Raw genomic sequence first — 16763 nt, 5'->3', positions numbered from 1 at the left:
AATACAAACCTGGTTGCTATTAGCTTTTGCAAGCCCCAACCTACATCCTTTGTTAGATTAAATTTTTAAAATGTTTCGACTAGAGTGGCCTTGAGCAAAAAGTGTCTATGTTGATGTTTACTTAGGCATGGTGAGATTCAAATTGAATTCATTGCAGACCCAAACAAAAAAAGATTTGTACATTTGGATATATTTATAAATGAGTGGCCTACAACTATTTGATTTGTTATCCCCATGTTTTGTGGTTGTCCACTATAGTTGAATTGAAAATCTTGTTATTTAGATGCTTGTTGAGCTTCACCGACTGAAAGCTATTGCATCGCTCACATACCATAATCTACCGTTTCCGTTAAGCACCATTGATTTTGGTTTTAAATTATTCCGGAAAAAAAGTACAATGAACTGCAAGCTTGTGGTCAGATAATAACAAATGATTTATGCAATGGCTGTGATCTTTTGTGTTACCATAGAGAAAGAACCATCAGTAGATAATACGAAGGCTGTCTTTTGGTGCTCATCAGAGCATTTACTTTTTACAATTATTTTGGACTTTCTAATTTGATCTGACATTACGTTGCTTTTATAAACTTTCTAGTGCTGGTAAAAATTATGAATAATATTTCCTGTACTGATTTAACTCCTTACAATGTGGAATTTTTGTAGGTAGATCTCTCTGCCTTCTGTACCAGCATTTTTTTACGGCAATTTTTTTTTAAAGTCATGTCATCCTGTAGTCTATGTAATAGACCATGGTGAAAGCCATGGTCTAAAAGGTTTTGAACAGATTCGCTGATTAATTGTGCAAGACAACCGCATCTTGTCCTCTAGATTTTGACCAATCAGTGGGCGCTTTCTTATGTCAGGTCTTCATTCATTCACCGGCTGTCGCGTCTAGACATGGATAAGAAAAAAGGGCTAGACACAGCAACAAAGGCTGTGGTCACGCGCTCTATATTATGTTTTTGTATTACAAAACACTACATTCGAATTGACCAATCACAGCTTTAGTCCTGATTTGGGAATGAAATGACGTCATGATTTAATAAGGCGACTTGGCTGAGGCGCGAATCCCATAAATCTGCATGCTTTGACATATCAGACGTTATACAGGAGAGTTAGCTCCGTGGATAACGGGTGATACTCAGACTAGTCATCCCTCACAGCCCTAGGATTTACATTGAAAATTTTATCCAAGTGAGCAGTCGTCTGAATATTGGTTAATAGATTTTTTGTCTCCCTATCTTGTCATTAACACGTATCACGTGTCACCTTACATGTTCTATATTGATTTTCTGACATATTCCAAGCTCGCCTAGATCAGGGTAAACATGAAGCATATGCCAGATGTGGATTAGACATGTTGTCATTAAACAAATCATTAATTTGACTTAAAGGTACAACTTTTGCTGTAATTTTCTGAAATGAATGGATTTGGGGGTTACTTTTTTATACCAGATATTGTTATACTGTTTAATTGATGCATTTAGTTTTGTGTTTATAGATGCTGGAAAAATCAAGGAAAAAAATGCTGTTTTTTGTAATTTGGTTCCCTTACCCTACTTCAGACGGAACGGAGCAATTTATAGAAATATGGGATTTGTTAGGTCAGGGAACCAGACTACCTGGCTTGCACCCGTTCACGGATGTGTAACCAATTGCAAAGAAAAAGTGTATTGTCGACTAACGAACGTTGGTATTAAAATTTGGTGCAGTATTTGGGGGAAAAAGGGCAGGGTTTTTTCAACGATGGTCGGCCGACCATTGTTAGAAATTGATACAAAAATTCCACTTTTCTTGAAAATGAGTTAAATGACAGCATTTTCTTATATTTCTTTACCCCATAAAAAAACTTGTTTTAGTGAAACTTTTCTTGCCACACTACAGGGCTTTTCCGTAAAATCCAATTCTCTGGGTACGTTCGAACACATGATGAACAAGGTCGTTAAGGTGGTGGTACCGGTACCTTAGTTTGGTCTGTAATTATTTTCCACTCATTAGATGTCACATATTAGGGATGTATCACATTCACTTTTTCAACAGCAGCTCATTAAAGTGTCTGACATGTACGTCCACATTTACGGAATTGCCCTACACACAAATATATTTTCAGGAGAGTAAGATGAAATGTATCTTTTTTTAAAATTTCTGGTTTTTAAAAAAAGGACATTTTTATGAGTTTTGCCTGTGCCTATCAATACACAGTTAAAATCAAAGGTATTTCAAATAACAAATATTTTACAGTCACATCCAAAGTCCTAATCCAAACATTCCTGCAACATGAATTCACTTTTTTTGTACATGAAAATAGAGCCCCATAACATTAACATAGGTCATGATGTGCCAGGATAGTCTGATTCATATGCAGGAGTAGAGCATTTTCCAACATTTGGGTCTGTTGAACACTGTGTATACAGATCTAGAGGGATCTACATTGGGCTAAATCTCTGATATTAAAGTGTAGCCAATCATGGGGGTGATTTTTATATTTGCTACACAGATTTGTAGTCCAGGGAGTATTCTTTACTCAAAAGATTTATTCCTCTTTATGGGGTTGTTATATATACAAGGCATGCCATAGAGATTAGTTTGACTTAATGATATTTGTTGAAAATCTGTTCAATTCTTCAAGGAAGCAGTATTTGGATATTCTTGTACTAAAACATAGCTTGTTTTGATATTTTACATGAAAGTGCTTATAAATTTGAATGAAAGAGTGGCATTCAACAGGAATTTGTTGAAATGTTTGCAGATTTGACATGTTAATTGTTCAATGCATTTCTCCAAGCGCAGCAAATAAAATGCCACATGTACACACTTGTTTTAATAGATAGGAATAATGAACAACAAAATACATTTTAATATTGCCAAATCTATAAAAGTTGCTCTCGGGGGCTTTACATATAAATAAGGATATAGGAGATAAAGTTAATAAATGGTAAATTATTTTTCAGAAAAAAATAAAGTGCAGAGTAAAGCAATTAATTGTTTCCTTTGTTCAAAATATGGTGGGGTTTTTTTCGTTAATAATGCATGAGAAGGAAGAAATCAAGTTAATGGCCCTTATCAAACGAGCATGTATTTTACGTGTATGCCTTAAAATGTCGGGGATATTGGAATCATTTGTAATACGATAGTGTAGACATGCAAAACATTCATAGTATGGCACATGTTCTGTATGTTGTATAAAGTAATAATTTTTTTCTGATAGATTGTTCAGGACTCCAACTTTAGATATTGACCTGTCGACTGCTAGAGCTGCAGCACAGTTTGCCTGACAAGCTATGATAAATCATGCCAATAGATTACCCATTAATACATAAACATGAACCTATTTTATGGGATTGCTTCATTTTTCAGGACAAGTTCAGGTTGTGAAGGTCAATTTGACATACATGTACACACATTTTGAATAGGATTCTCTTCCCTGTCAAGTCTATTTGTTTTCTTGTCATTTGTCTCATACGTTTGTGATAGATTTTGTTATAGATGTTACCACACATTGAGATTGAGATTAACAAAGGCTCTACATGTACATGCTATAACTTGAAGTGTAAAATAAACATGTACAAGACATTTGTCAGCGTCATCAGATGAACTATGCATACACTTTTTAACGTTCTTTTTGGAGCTGGTTTTGATATTAGTGATGCAATTATCACAAAATCTCGGGAACGTATGTTAAGGTTAAACAAATTGGAACGTTCAGGTTAAAAAGTCAGGGTTGGCTTCAGCATGTCAAAGGAAAATCCTAAGAATTTGTCTGCCAACCACTTTTGGATTAACACTCAAGTTGGACAATGTTCAAAACTTTATAAGCCCATAATTCATTTGCAAGACATATTTGTCATTTACTCAAAAGACTATCAAGTGTGAGGGACACAGGCTGTGGAATTCACTAACTCAACAATTCTGGGAAATTGAAAACCTCTCTTCACCTCAAAACTTCAAACTGTTTTTAGGTTTTTTTTTAATGAATATTGTGACTCCAGGTAATTCCAAATTAATTTAAATATTTTCCTTGCTACTTTGTCAACAATTGTGCACATTTTGCTTACTTCTGGTCAGTGTGTCTTGTCCCTGTCTTGTGTTAGCTTCATCATCATCTTTGTAAAGGAAACTATTTTATCAGTAAGAGGCCCATAGTTACTTGCTCTTGAATGATCACTCCACAGTACCACTATTTGTCCAAGGATGCAAGCAGAAAGGTGCAGAAAGTAAGTTACCAATGAACAATACAAATCTAGCGACAGACGTCATGAATAATAGCTCTGTCCCAAATCCGTCCATTATTTCTTTTTATTCATCCAACCACAGAGACTGGAGGAGGAGCTATCCGCCCACCAAGCCCTGCTGAAATCCGTGGCCCGCCGCGGCACGCGACGCCGCAGCCAGCCGAACAGCGCCCCCGCAGACCACGACGGGGAAGTGAACGGCAAGGAGGATTTGGACCCGGAGCTGTCTGAGATGAGAGCCAAGTGGCAGGAGATCTCAGCCCAAGAAGCAGAGAGGAAACAGCAGCTGCTTGCGTCTCTGGAGTACGCCAGACCTAAGGTGGGTGAAGTCAAGTCAGTCAAATAAGCCAGTGAGTATTTCAACTGCGCATGTGCACAGTGATGTGGGTCACAAGTCATTCAGGATGATCAAACTATCGAAGGCACATGAACACGCGGGCGCATGCGTGTCAGTTATGAGCAGAATAGACGTGCACGTTACACCGCGTAACATCACTTCAGCGATGTTATCCTGAATGACCTCCTGTCATTGAAATACCGAACTGGTTTATACTCGGCTTGATGAAACACTCTGTGAAGCTCTTTACCACAGTGTTTGTCCACATGATTTTATTCAGGAATATAAAATCCTATTATATGAGACTTAAGTTCAGAGTTTTGCATTTTGATTTTGATGTTTATTCTGGAGCCAGAGATTAGGCCACAGCAGAATTTGCTGAATAAACTTTTAATGACAGGCTTTCAAGTATTTGTTCTTCTAAGTTTTTCCTAGTTTCTTTACCTTGCTCCTATTTTTCCTACTTTTTCCTTGAAATTCTTACTTTTTCCTTGTGTGTCCCACAACTCGGAAAAATCAAAATCTAATCAAAAAATTGTCATAGTACATGTGATAGTGTTACACACTGTCATAACAATAACACAGTGTTATATAAATCACACAGGTTTTGTGGGAACGGCCTCATTAATAATATCTTCATCTTTAGTTTAACCTATTTTTCTTGTAAGTGCCTTTTCCTTTGCTCATCTTGAGAATTAATTTACGACTTTCGATTTTATGAACAGAAATGTTTCTCTCTCATGAGTAAATGTAGTCAATTAAGGTCGACAAAATACATCCTTTCAGTGCAGCATGCTCCTCAGTATTCCCTAAGGTGGCTTAAACACTGAACGCAGAGACCAGTTAATGCAATATACCCAGACAAATAATCCACACTGCACACGGCTGTAGGGCACCAAATCACACACCGAAGGGCACCGTTGATAATGTAGCCGGTGCCCACCATACCCTCATCTGTGATGGTGACCCAAGGGTCTCGAGCCCACGAGCTTCGAGAAACAGATGAAATATTCATCGCGTGATGTGGCCGATATCACACTCTGGATTACTCAGAGGGGGGAACGTGCTGCTGGAACACTTCAATAAGAAACGTCCCTAGGGCTTTCCTGAAACAGTAACAAATATTGGAATTAGAGATGGTTTCCATTCCCTCGTCGAAGCCCTGGTCAAAGTAAATAGTGTAGTTTGCGATAGTCATTTGAATAATTTGTTGTTTGTTATTTAATTTACAGCAATCTAGGAGTGTCTACTTTTGGGAATAAAACATGCTATATCCGCAGATGTCTCAGAGTTCAAAGTTTTGATGTTATCAACTGACTTCAAAACTCAAATCACTTGAATAACAAGGCTTCATTAAGGATTCTCTTAAAGATGCAATCCCGTGCTATTTTCAAGTTTTTCCTCCAAAAATACATTTGGTTTTTTTATTTTTATTTTACTATTAATATAAATGTTATATCCACTTATGAATGACACATTAAACAAAAAATCCACTGACATTTACAGTACTCATTGAAAATTATTTCAATAACATGAAATTGAAATTGATTTGTAATTGAAATTTCAACAAATTGAATTTGTGAAGTGACACACATAATGAGTTTTAAAAAATGAACAATGTCCTCGAAAGAATTGAATCATTACTGTTTAAGAAGAGGAATTAGATCATTCGTATTGACCCCATGCTAGCAAAAGACACAGTGCATATTCAAGATGACCCCCTATGACACAACCTAACGTCGGCAGTCAATTATTCGATGCGCATGAGTGGTTAATCTCACAGTGCACTGTTCTTCTGTGACCATGCGCTTCCTAATAATTTCACCATCGAACGAGAGCTCCTGCTCTGAAATACAGGAGAATTTTATGCCTCTCATGTCAACCTTGGCTGTTGTATCCTGGTCCTTACACTTGGATGATTGAGGGCTGGGCAATGATGGACCGAGGGCAGAGTGAAAGAAGGAAGGCTGAGTGCTTTCCAAAATGATTACATCATTGATCCGCAGCTGAAGCATTTACCTATGGGCTTTTAACCTTTGAGCTTGTGACCCAAGTAAAGACATTTCATTTGTTTGCAAACATCCAGCACCTTTGGTATTGGAAACCCTCAATTTGCATAAATTGTGTCCATGTTTAGCAATGAGTATTACCAACAGGATGCACTTGTTATACATGTATAGTGAGAGGTAGTTATGAAGGTTTTGTTATTCGTCTGTTATTTGTCCCATTTTGAATAGTGGCATGGTATTTCATGAAAACGTTTGTGAATTTATTTTTCATTTTTTGGTAGTGTGTATTTTGTCACAAACAGACTCCTCTTTTCTAATATTTTGTTGATTTAGATCTTCCCCTTTCAATGATAGATTTATTTCTGAAAACAGACTAAAATCATCAGACTTGTCATCCCTAAAGAAATCATATTTAGAGGCAAAATGGAAACTTACAGTATTTTAAGCCATTATTATTTGGCTATGATGACTGCCAACACTTAACTAAAGCTAATTGGGCCCAAAGAAAACTATGGTGATGACAGCAAAAGAAATGGTTATATATACATAAAAAAATCAGGGCTCTGGACACAAACTGAGACCAACCAGTTACTTTTATTAATTAAAAATGTGCTTGTTTCCTTGCAGGAGACTAACGGTATGCACTACCCTGCCCCAACCTGGCGAACTTTGACCTTTGACCTCCCAGACAGGTCAGAGGAGGCAGAGGAGGACATGCAAGCATCCTTGAAGGCTCTCAGTCAGTGCTGGGAGAATATGCAATCTCAGGTAATGGCTAGTCACTTTCTTTAACTTGAGGCTGCAGCTGAATTACGCAGCTATGGCTGTCTGTGGGAAGTGGCTGCAGCGGCTTCCATAGGAGCTAGTGTTATTGCAAGCCATAGCCAGGTTAATCAGATAGGGCTTTCTGATTGTTAGGGAGTCATGTTGACATCTCTTAACCCCAACCCCTTGAGCACTTTTAGTATCCCGAATCCACCAAAATCCTTCAAGTTAGTCATGCCAAAAAATGTTGGTGTCCTGGGTCCATCATATTAATTTGTTTCTGTACGTCTGCCTTTAATTAAATATACATTGATTATTGACTTGTCTGATTACATTAACCCACATGTAAGCGTACATGTCGTGTACCCTACATCCAGAGCTTGATGACTCCAGTTCCTATCAATTTGGAATTAGATGCCAGCATGTGGAATGCAATCGATAGAAACGACAAGTTGACATTAAATATTTGCTTGAGTGTTTTTATTTACTTTGGTTTGGGGCGCAGTCTTGATCCAGCAGTTTGCAGCAGTACTTGCCTCATTTTTTGTGTGTGCTGAAGAAACTAATTGAAATCCACTATACAAATACGAAACAGAGCAGGATTGGTATGGAATTTCAATATCAGGTCTTACAAACACTTAAAACATGGTGCTTACCTTCATCTGTAAATTGGTACCGGAATTCCAGCCATTTCTAGCTTTAAAAAAAAAAAAAAAAGCTTTTTCAGTAATGTGGCTTTCAGCAGGCCCGGATTACGAAACATGTTTGGGGCCTGCTGGGGTGTGCCATAAAGCACACACATTCTTGTTCCGTAGTTGTGGGGACATGCACTCGTCTGTACGAGGTATTTGTGGGGACCGAAAACACTGTGGGGACCAAAAATGCTGTGGGGACAGCAAAATGTCCCCACAACTCGGTCCTGGTCATTTTAACAATGAAAAACCTCCCCACAATGCCATGTAGGCCAGGGCCCGCACACACACAGGGGCAGGGCCTACGGAGCGCTGGTGCCTAGGGTCTATGGAACGCTTAATCTGGCCCTGGCTTTGAGAACTTAAAAGTGGTTAGTTGAATAAGTTAAAGTGGTTTAGTAGCTGTATCTCTTTTTCGTATCAAAATGGATTTGTTCAGTAACAGGCTGTGAGTAGTATTCTCAATAATTAAGTGTCAAAAATAGATTTTAAAAATCCCCAATTTTTTTGAATTTCAGTGAATCACCTGTATACATGTATAAGACGTGTTAGGTATGTGTGTGCTGGACTTCATTATTTTATGAACAGTTTGTGTGAAGTTCATGCTTATTGAAAATTCTTAATTTAGATAGATTAAAAGTATATAGAATGGATCCATTTTGCAAACCTCAAGATAATTGTACAGTTAAACCTACATCAGATACAGTTTAACAAACTTCCAGTCAGGCATTTTTGAAAATCCAGCCAATAAACCAGTGTTTGCTGAACTTTTTTGTTATTGAGCATTGTAAGTCAAGGTTTACATCCAAGCGGATCCATTGTATCTATTCTTAGTCCTGAAAACCACACGTTGAAACCAAATGGGTAGGACCAAATTGTGAGTTGAGGTTTGTGGTCGAGAGCAGTGATGTGAGACGTTGTTTTTTTTCTGGAGTGAATTTTTGCAAGGTTGTGGAATACATGTAAAGTGCAGTGGCCCAGAAGTATGTGGCCATATACAGTGGGATGGGGTAAGAATAATGTTGGATATTGTGTTGGAAAAAAACATCCTTGATAGTTACTGTATATCAGTTTAAATTTAAATACAAATAATTAAAAAAAAAAAACCTTACTTGTATAAGGCATCAACAAATTTGTTTTCTGACATGTAGTTTCTGACATTTTTAAAGAACAGAATCTTATTTATATATCCAGAATGTTATTTTAACATTATAAAATTGCTTGAACACTTAAAGTTGTTTTTTCAGTCTACAATAGTGAGCTTTTTCACCAAAAATATTTAAGCATTTTTTGTTAACATTTTTCTACAGAGAATATTGAACTCAAAATGGCCACAATAAACAGGTTGATGAACTTGACATTTGGCACACAATTGATCATTGACAGAAACCAATACAGTTTGTTCAGTAGAATGTTGATTGTAGGAAAATTAGACATTGAAGGTCTATTTGTAAATGTGATCAAGTAGTATCAACAAGAATTGTCAAATTGTTGCAATATCACATTATTAGGCGTACATAAAAATACCGATAGATTTATGCATAGTCTCCCATAGGCAGAAATCGTCATGACAGCTGGCCGTTGATATAATGGTCATTATGTCTGCATTAGATGTTGTACGAAGTTAACTTCTGCTGGTATTCCACAGTTAGTCATTCGAAGCTCAGTGACATTATGGGCCCTGGCCGCAAGCCTGTTCGGTATGACGATATTTCACGATATTTCGATTAAATTTTCATATCGGAAATCGTATCGATCTCATAAAAAAAAATCGGCACATCGTGAAATTCGATATGCCGAAAAATACCGCGATATTCTTTTGAGGTACCACTTTTGTAACCAAAGTCAATCCCTCTCAGTTTCTTACAGTCGCTAAAGCGCTCCCATGAAAAACCGCAAACCACAAATTCACTGTTACCGCATTGTATGTACCGCGAGGTCTTACCTATTCAGGGGCGGAACCAACTGACTAACGTCACGTGTATTGGATTTTGCGTCTTCCACACTGCACGTGGTGCAGTACAAACACCACAATTTCACCCCACATACCAAGTGCCAAAATCGTAATCACGTGCGTGGAGTTAACCGAAGGGAAACAAAGTCTCTGACATTTCGCAAAGAAAATACGGTGCCAAATACATGTGCTTGAATTGTAGATTAGGACGTTGAGAAGTGAATGTTTCGTTTCGGCACGCGGCTAGAGGAGACCACGCCGAGCCCGCAAATTTTCTTTTTCCAGCACCAAACGACATCCGCATACGCACGTAAAGCGCCCTCTACGATACTTTTATGATACGTGGGCATTATATATTTATTAGGCCTAGTTTTCCAATTTTGAAGCGAGCAATGTGACAGCTCAGTCGATAATTTATTGTGTTTTATACCGCGAGGTTGCGGGTTCGAATCACGGTATTGCAGATGATTTTTTTTTTATTATTATTTTCTAACCTGAGGCTTTGGAGGATTTTATTAAAAAGGGAAATAAAGCCCGAATTTCTTATATTTCTTTTTTTGATTTTCTTCTCATGTTTTTAGAAAAGTATAGTCCAAAACGCCATAGCGTATTGCGGATGTCGTACGCGTTTGGGAGAGAAAAAAAAAATTGCCGCTGGGCTGGGACGACTCCACGCAGGCGAACTAGATCAAATTTTCCTGCACGTATTTTCCTGACTCGTTCCTTCTCTTCCGTGGTTGTGCCTGGGCACTTACACTTGCTTAGTGCCAAAACTGTCCCAGACTTATGAAATCTGTTCATATTTTCAGCAACAAAAAACGTCGAAAACCAACTGTTCAGTCGTGCCTTTTATTTCGTTCACAGAACAGAAAATGCGTCACAAGAAATTGGACTGATCCATTAATTTTTGTAAAGGGGTGCTTCACCCTCATTTTGGAGTTAACATCGTTTTTCGAAACAAATCTTTAGAAAAAAAAATATTTTATTAGTTTGTAACGATGAAGAACTTTTTCTGAACCAGGAAATATTTCGGACTCCATTAAAAAATATTATTTGTAATTCTGAAAAGATGGAAATACTGGTAAATTGTTTTCAATGAAGCACACCCTTGCCGCAATGGTGTGGGCTGTACTATGAGTGCACGTGGGGATCATGTCAATGCGGCGTGCAATTGCGTGCTAGTGCTTCGTTCTTTCCTCGATATGGATTTCTATTTGCACATTTTTATCCAACATTTCAATGTAATTTTGTTTTCGATGTTTGAATGTGGAATTTATTTTCTACCTAAATTGGCAAAGTAAATGAGACTCTAGTCAAATAAACTTGACGATTTTGTTCAGGACATATTGGGTCTTTTTCACGGCAGTGGATCGTGACTTCGGTCAGGTTTTTTTTTTTTTTTTTTTTTTTTTTTTCCATTGTTCCATGAATGGAAAAATGACGTCATCACGATAATATCGCGATATCCGATATTTTTTTCACGATTTGCCGATTTAAAAATAAATGGATATCGAACAGGCTTACCTGGCCGTAGGGCTATTCATTGGGTTACATTTCAGAGTTGTTTTAAAACATTCATGTTTTTGCTGGTATTTTACTGGTGTTCTGTTGTTGCCCATGAGTTGGTATTTGAGTGAAAGGGCTTAGTTTACAAAGCCTAATTCATATGCCAGCTTGCTGGTAGGTCGGGTATTTGAACCCATGTCACAGAGGGAAAGGCAAGTAAAAAACAAAACATTCTTAACGGGAATATACAACATTTGAAACATCAAAAAATATAACTTCCAAATTATTATGAAATACCTTACTGGACTGTTAATGAATGACAGTCTCAAGCATCGTCTGAAATCATGGCACCTGGTGTGCTCTAATTTCAAAGTAAAATGCCAGCCGTTGGGAAAAACTGGCTTTGTTTTTTTTTCAAATACTGCCCCCAATTTACCATATTTAGTTAGTCAACACTTTTTTGGCAATCGATTACCCACCTATGAACGTGTACAAGCTAGCTAGACTGGTTCCCTGACCTTATAATTCCCTGACGTCTATAAATTGCTTTGTTTCATCTTAAGTGGGGTCAGGGAACCAGACCACAGGAACATGATTGTTTTTCCTTGGTTTTCCAACGTCTTTGAGCACAACACTTCAAACAAGTCAGTGTTACAATATTTTACTATAAAATACCAACCCCCAAATTGTTTTTTGAAAATTACAGCAAAAACGAATGTTGTATATTCCCTTTAACCTGATGCTGGTTACACCGTTGCCAGTAATAAATGACGCTTATTTTAAAGAGATGGTGAATTGATTTGGATACTGGAGTTTCAATTTTTTTGGATTTTGGTTTCAGATTTTCTCTTACTGGATAACATTCAGTATTTGAATTGAATTAATCCAACTCTTACTGTATATGCACTATATACTGAGTGCTGTCCTAGTGCTTAGAAGAACAAAGTTCACAAGCTTGGTTTGGGTGGGGCTCGAATCCCTGACATCCTGCTTACCGGTGCAGCTGTCTTAACCACTGACAGGTGGAACAGATGTATAGCACTTTAAAGAGTGACAACAAGAATAATTTGCATGAGCTTTCAGCTACTTGTACTTCATCAGATGCAATGAAGAAGAATGTCATAGGCAACTAAGGCAAGGTTTATATATTTTGGACAGCACTGACAAAATTACATTATTGTAAGTTAAATTTTTTATATAAACCGGAAAGGGAAACTGGCTAGGTGTATAAATGATAACTATATCATTGAACAAAGAAATTGACTGGAGCAGGGTTTGAACCAGCTACCTCTGAAAACTTGGGCCGGTGCTCTGCCAACTGAGGGATAGTTATTTTAATTTAAACCTAGTATTAGAGTCAATGCCTGACTGATGCAAAACCAATCACATAAGTGATTTCCTATTTTCTTTTCTTCTTTTTCATCTTTAGGTTGAGGATCAGCAGACCCGACTAGAGCAGGCCTATGAGTTCCAGACAGCCTACCAGACGGCTCTACAGAGAGTCTCTGGTTGGCTGGACAACATGCAGCTCAAACTCTTCTCCTCCAACTGGCAGAAAGATACGCAGACACAGCTGGATGACCACGCTGTAAGGATTCTTAACAAAACTGGCAGTGTCTTAGGGCAGGGATGCACATTGCTTGTAGAGCCCAAAAAGCAAAAACAAAGACGGAAAAGGCCTTTGGGAGCAGTCTTTTCCTAAGTAGTTACGGGCTCATTTCCAAGGAGTTTATGGTCCTCCCCTCACCCCTCCTCAAGAAACCTTTTTCTGCCGCAAATTCTCTTAGGCCATTTACAGATTTTTTTTCAACCCACAATACAAAAAGGACTACAAATTTTTCGGGAAATCTCTTCTTTTCTTTTTTTACTCAAGTACATGTAGCAGAAGCTAAAACCTGTTCCCCATTCATAGGTTGTCTGTATACAGATAGGACCATTAAAATGGTTTCAGTCAGGGCCGAGCCACTGACCAGAATTTCACGCCAAAAGTTAAAATCTCTGCGGAAACAACAGAACACCAAAATCAAAAGGATCAACCATTTATTGCAATTGTTTCCTTCTGAGTAAACTATATGTGAGAAATTCAGCAGACCTGGTGCATACATGAATATTGTGGAACTGTCTGTCAGGGTTAAGATGGTTTCCTTCCTTTTCATACATTGTTGCATTTTGCAGGGTTTTAAAATCAAATGTGATACTTCCGAATTTGCAAGGCCCACCCTCTCCTATATTCCCTTCTCTAATATGTGTGAAACAGAATTGTTAACAACTGTTAACACATCTATCACAAGTCAAATCAAATGTCCATCAAAATTTCTCCAGAACTAGCCGTTTATTTTTTTGTTGAAGACATTTTCATCCCTTTTATTCAGTTATGCCTCTAACGCTTGTGATATTTCTTAACTTCCCTTTTTTCCCCAGGTTCTCCAAGATGAAATCCACTCCTTCCAGGACCAGCTGGAAGTCATGAATGAGTCCTGCCAGGCCGTCCTCCTGGAAACCAATGAGCAGAGCCGGCAGCTGATCCAGCAAGCGTTGACTGATCTCAACTCCAGGATGTCCACGCTAGAGACGGAGGCCCAACAACGAGAGGAAGAACTCCAGGAGAAGAACAGGAGACAAAAGGCTTTCCAGGTATGGTATAAAGTCCATTACATTGATTGGGTTTACAAATAGGTATACATCTTTACAAGTCAGTTGTACCTATATTCCCTTCTCTAGTTCTAGCAATCTCAATAGACATACCCACGATGACTGAAACAGTGGAGAATTCCCCCTGTGCTGGAAAAAGGCACAACACTTTGGAAAACTTTGTGCCACATGAAAAATAAGTTCATTTTAATTTCCACCCACCCTTACAGAAAAAAAAAACCCACTCCTTAACTTTGTCTAAAAGCATCATTTTTGTAATTGCTCCAAACTTGAATTAAAATCCCGGTGAGACCACTGGTTCCCAGATTAGAGGCGTAAAAATGCGACGCTTAAGACCCAACCCAACAAATTAAGTTTGACTTGAGGAGTCAAGTTTTAACTTTACGTTACCAAGTTGCACTTTTGAAGTAGCTTTTTACAAATTGTATCTATTCTGCCACAGTCTTTTTTTTTAAACAAACGTCCTCATTTCTCATCATGTGCTTGATTTTATGTTATGTTTTCTTGATTTTTGTTTAATTTTTTTGACTCAGGATGATGTACAAGTCTTCCAAGGCTGGTTGAGTGATGCCAAGAAGAGACTAACCAGCCAAGAGGATTCCGAGAATGCGGTCTCATTAGAAGACAAGATCAATCACAACCAGGTAAGGAGTTCATTCCAAATACGCAAATGTTACTTCGAAAATTCCGAGAACAGTTGGTCCTTGAAAAGATCTGGTTGAATTCCTGCACTGGTGTGATGTAGATTTCGTAACTGATTTTACTTTTCACCAACATAATTGCAGAATATGGGTCATTCTAAATTTTGGGTCCCTGTTTTTTTCCTGGATGTCCCTGTTACCTCTGAATTGTGTAATTTGCCATTCAAGTATTTGTTGAGTTGGTAGTTTGCTATTCATAGTCACTCTCAGAGGACGACTGCATAAAAGGGTGCAACCAGAATTATTAAATCGTAGATGTCAGAAATAACAGGGACAGCAAGAAAAATGGACCTCAAATTTATGGAATGACTCGTATGAAAAATTGTAGAATTATGTCAGTAAAGGGGAAAAGCCAAGATTAAAAAGTCCTTACTACCCTTTGTATTAATATCAAAGAACTTCACTGTTTAATGAATTGTCATTCACTGAAAACTTTGTAATACATGTTCAAGGGCAAAGAAGACAAAGTACATGTGACCGTGTGTTTTTTATTGCCCTTGACTCAAGTTATATTTCATGCCCTAATCTCACAAGAGAACACTTTTGGGTAAACAATCTGCCATATGCGTTTAAAATCAAGATACCCATGAAATGGAATTTTCAAGTGAGCATGAAGCATTTTGACATTCACGTTTTGAAAGCAGTGTAGCATAAACCAACACGTTGAATTGAAAAAAAAAAAACATAAACCAACACGTTGAATTGAAAAAAAAAAAAATTATTCCAAAGCGAAAGTCATCGAATCGAATCACGACGTGCTTATGTTCCACAACTCTGAACTGGCTTATTGTAAATGGCGTCGTGCGCATCAAACCTATGAGCCTACAGCCATTGGGCCTGTTGCCTTCCATTGAAAGTTGTCAATTGAGTTTGCAGTGATGCCTAGGGCAACTGAGGATTTTAAAATTGCACAAAGAAACTGACTGGAACGGGGTTTGAACATGCGACGTCCGGCACCTAGTCAGCTTCCCTTTGTGGGTTATTTGCAACTGAAGATTGTTAGATCTGTGTTTACTGTGCTGCCTGTTCACGTGACATTCTATGTGTAATTTTGTCTCATTTCTTCGACGTGATTGTGAACAGGATCCCCGACAACAAATCCAGGTTAGCCATTGTGCTATACAGTTACTTCCTGCTTGCCTTCTAAACTGCTTGATACAGTATTGAGTTTCTAATGAGATCAAATACCCTGTCCAATGCTTGCTTGGGTTTGTAAACTAACCATTTTTTGGAAATGGAAGCAACGGGGGTAAAAGGAATTGTGTAGTTATTAACTAACAGGTGCACTGGAGTATCAAAAATGGGGTTCTAATTTTTGCCCATGCTTGCATTATGAACTTCGTTTGTATGTTAAGGAGACTTTTCTGGCGAGAATGAAGTTTGTAAATTTGCACTCGGGATTGTACTTCCTTTAGTTGGTAAATATTCTACATGTACATGGAGCATGGTTGTTACTTGGTTATTTAAGCATGGTTAACTTTCTTGTTAAAACCTAATAACGATTGAAGCCTGAATTAGTGGTAATTTACCATGTTGTTTCACTTTTTTGCAGTCTCTTCATTATTTTTTTCAGATGTTCGCTCTTAATTAACTTCTTGGGAAACCAAATGTATTATTCACAAGTTGGGGTTTTAGAGCACTTAACTCACTGGAGCACGCATGGAGCAGTACCTATGCATTCAAATCCAGATCCTCTAAAACATCTAGAAATATGCTGTCTCTCAAGCTGATTGTGATGGTTGTCGTCGTCGTAGTAATTTCTGGTGAAAATGTGGTGCATTCTTGGGATACCACCATTGTCTTTGCCTGCCCACTTCAAACATACATTGATGAACAGTTACATTCCTAGGATCCCCCCTCCCCCACCCTCCTCACACCCCTTCCCCATTCTTCCTTTTCCCCTGTCCCCGTTCCC

General features: G+C 38.0%; 1 protein-coding gene across 4 annotated transcripts in view; it reads left to right on the top strand.

Moving 5' to 3' along the window:
• The window catches only part of LOC119742504 (nesprin-1-like), a 119761-nt gene that overhangs the window by 54095 nt on the left and 48903 nt on the right, over positions 1–16763 (top strand). For 3 of the 4 annotated variants that reach the window (XM_038218450.1, XM_038218448.1, XM_038218451.1), the window contains 6 exons: positions 4315–4551; positions 7206–7346; positions 12925–13083; positions 13917–14129; positions 14681–14791; positions 15932–15952. In XM_038218450.1, coding sequence (XP_038074378.1) covers positions 4315–4551; positions 7206–7346; positions 12925–13083; positions 13917–14129; positions 14681–14791; positions 15932–15952 — 882 coding nt within the window. The remainder of the gene's footprint in view (positions 1–4314; positions 4552–7205; positions 7347–12924; positions 13084–13916; positions 14130–14680; positions 14792–15931; positions 15953–16763) is intronic. The other variant, XM_038218449.1, reaches the window with a different exon arrangement.

The sequence above is a fragment of the Patiria miniata genome, unplaced genomic scaffold (assembly GCF_015706575.1).
Source record: "Patiria miniata isolate m_02_andy unplaced genomic scaffold, ASM1570657v1 HiC_scaffold_6, whole genome shotgun sequence".
NCBI lineage: Eukaryota > Metazoa > Echinodermata > Asteroidea > Valvatida > Asterinidae > Patiria > Patiria miniata.
This window is presented reverse-complemented; position numbering and strand designations above follow the sequence as displayed.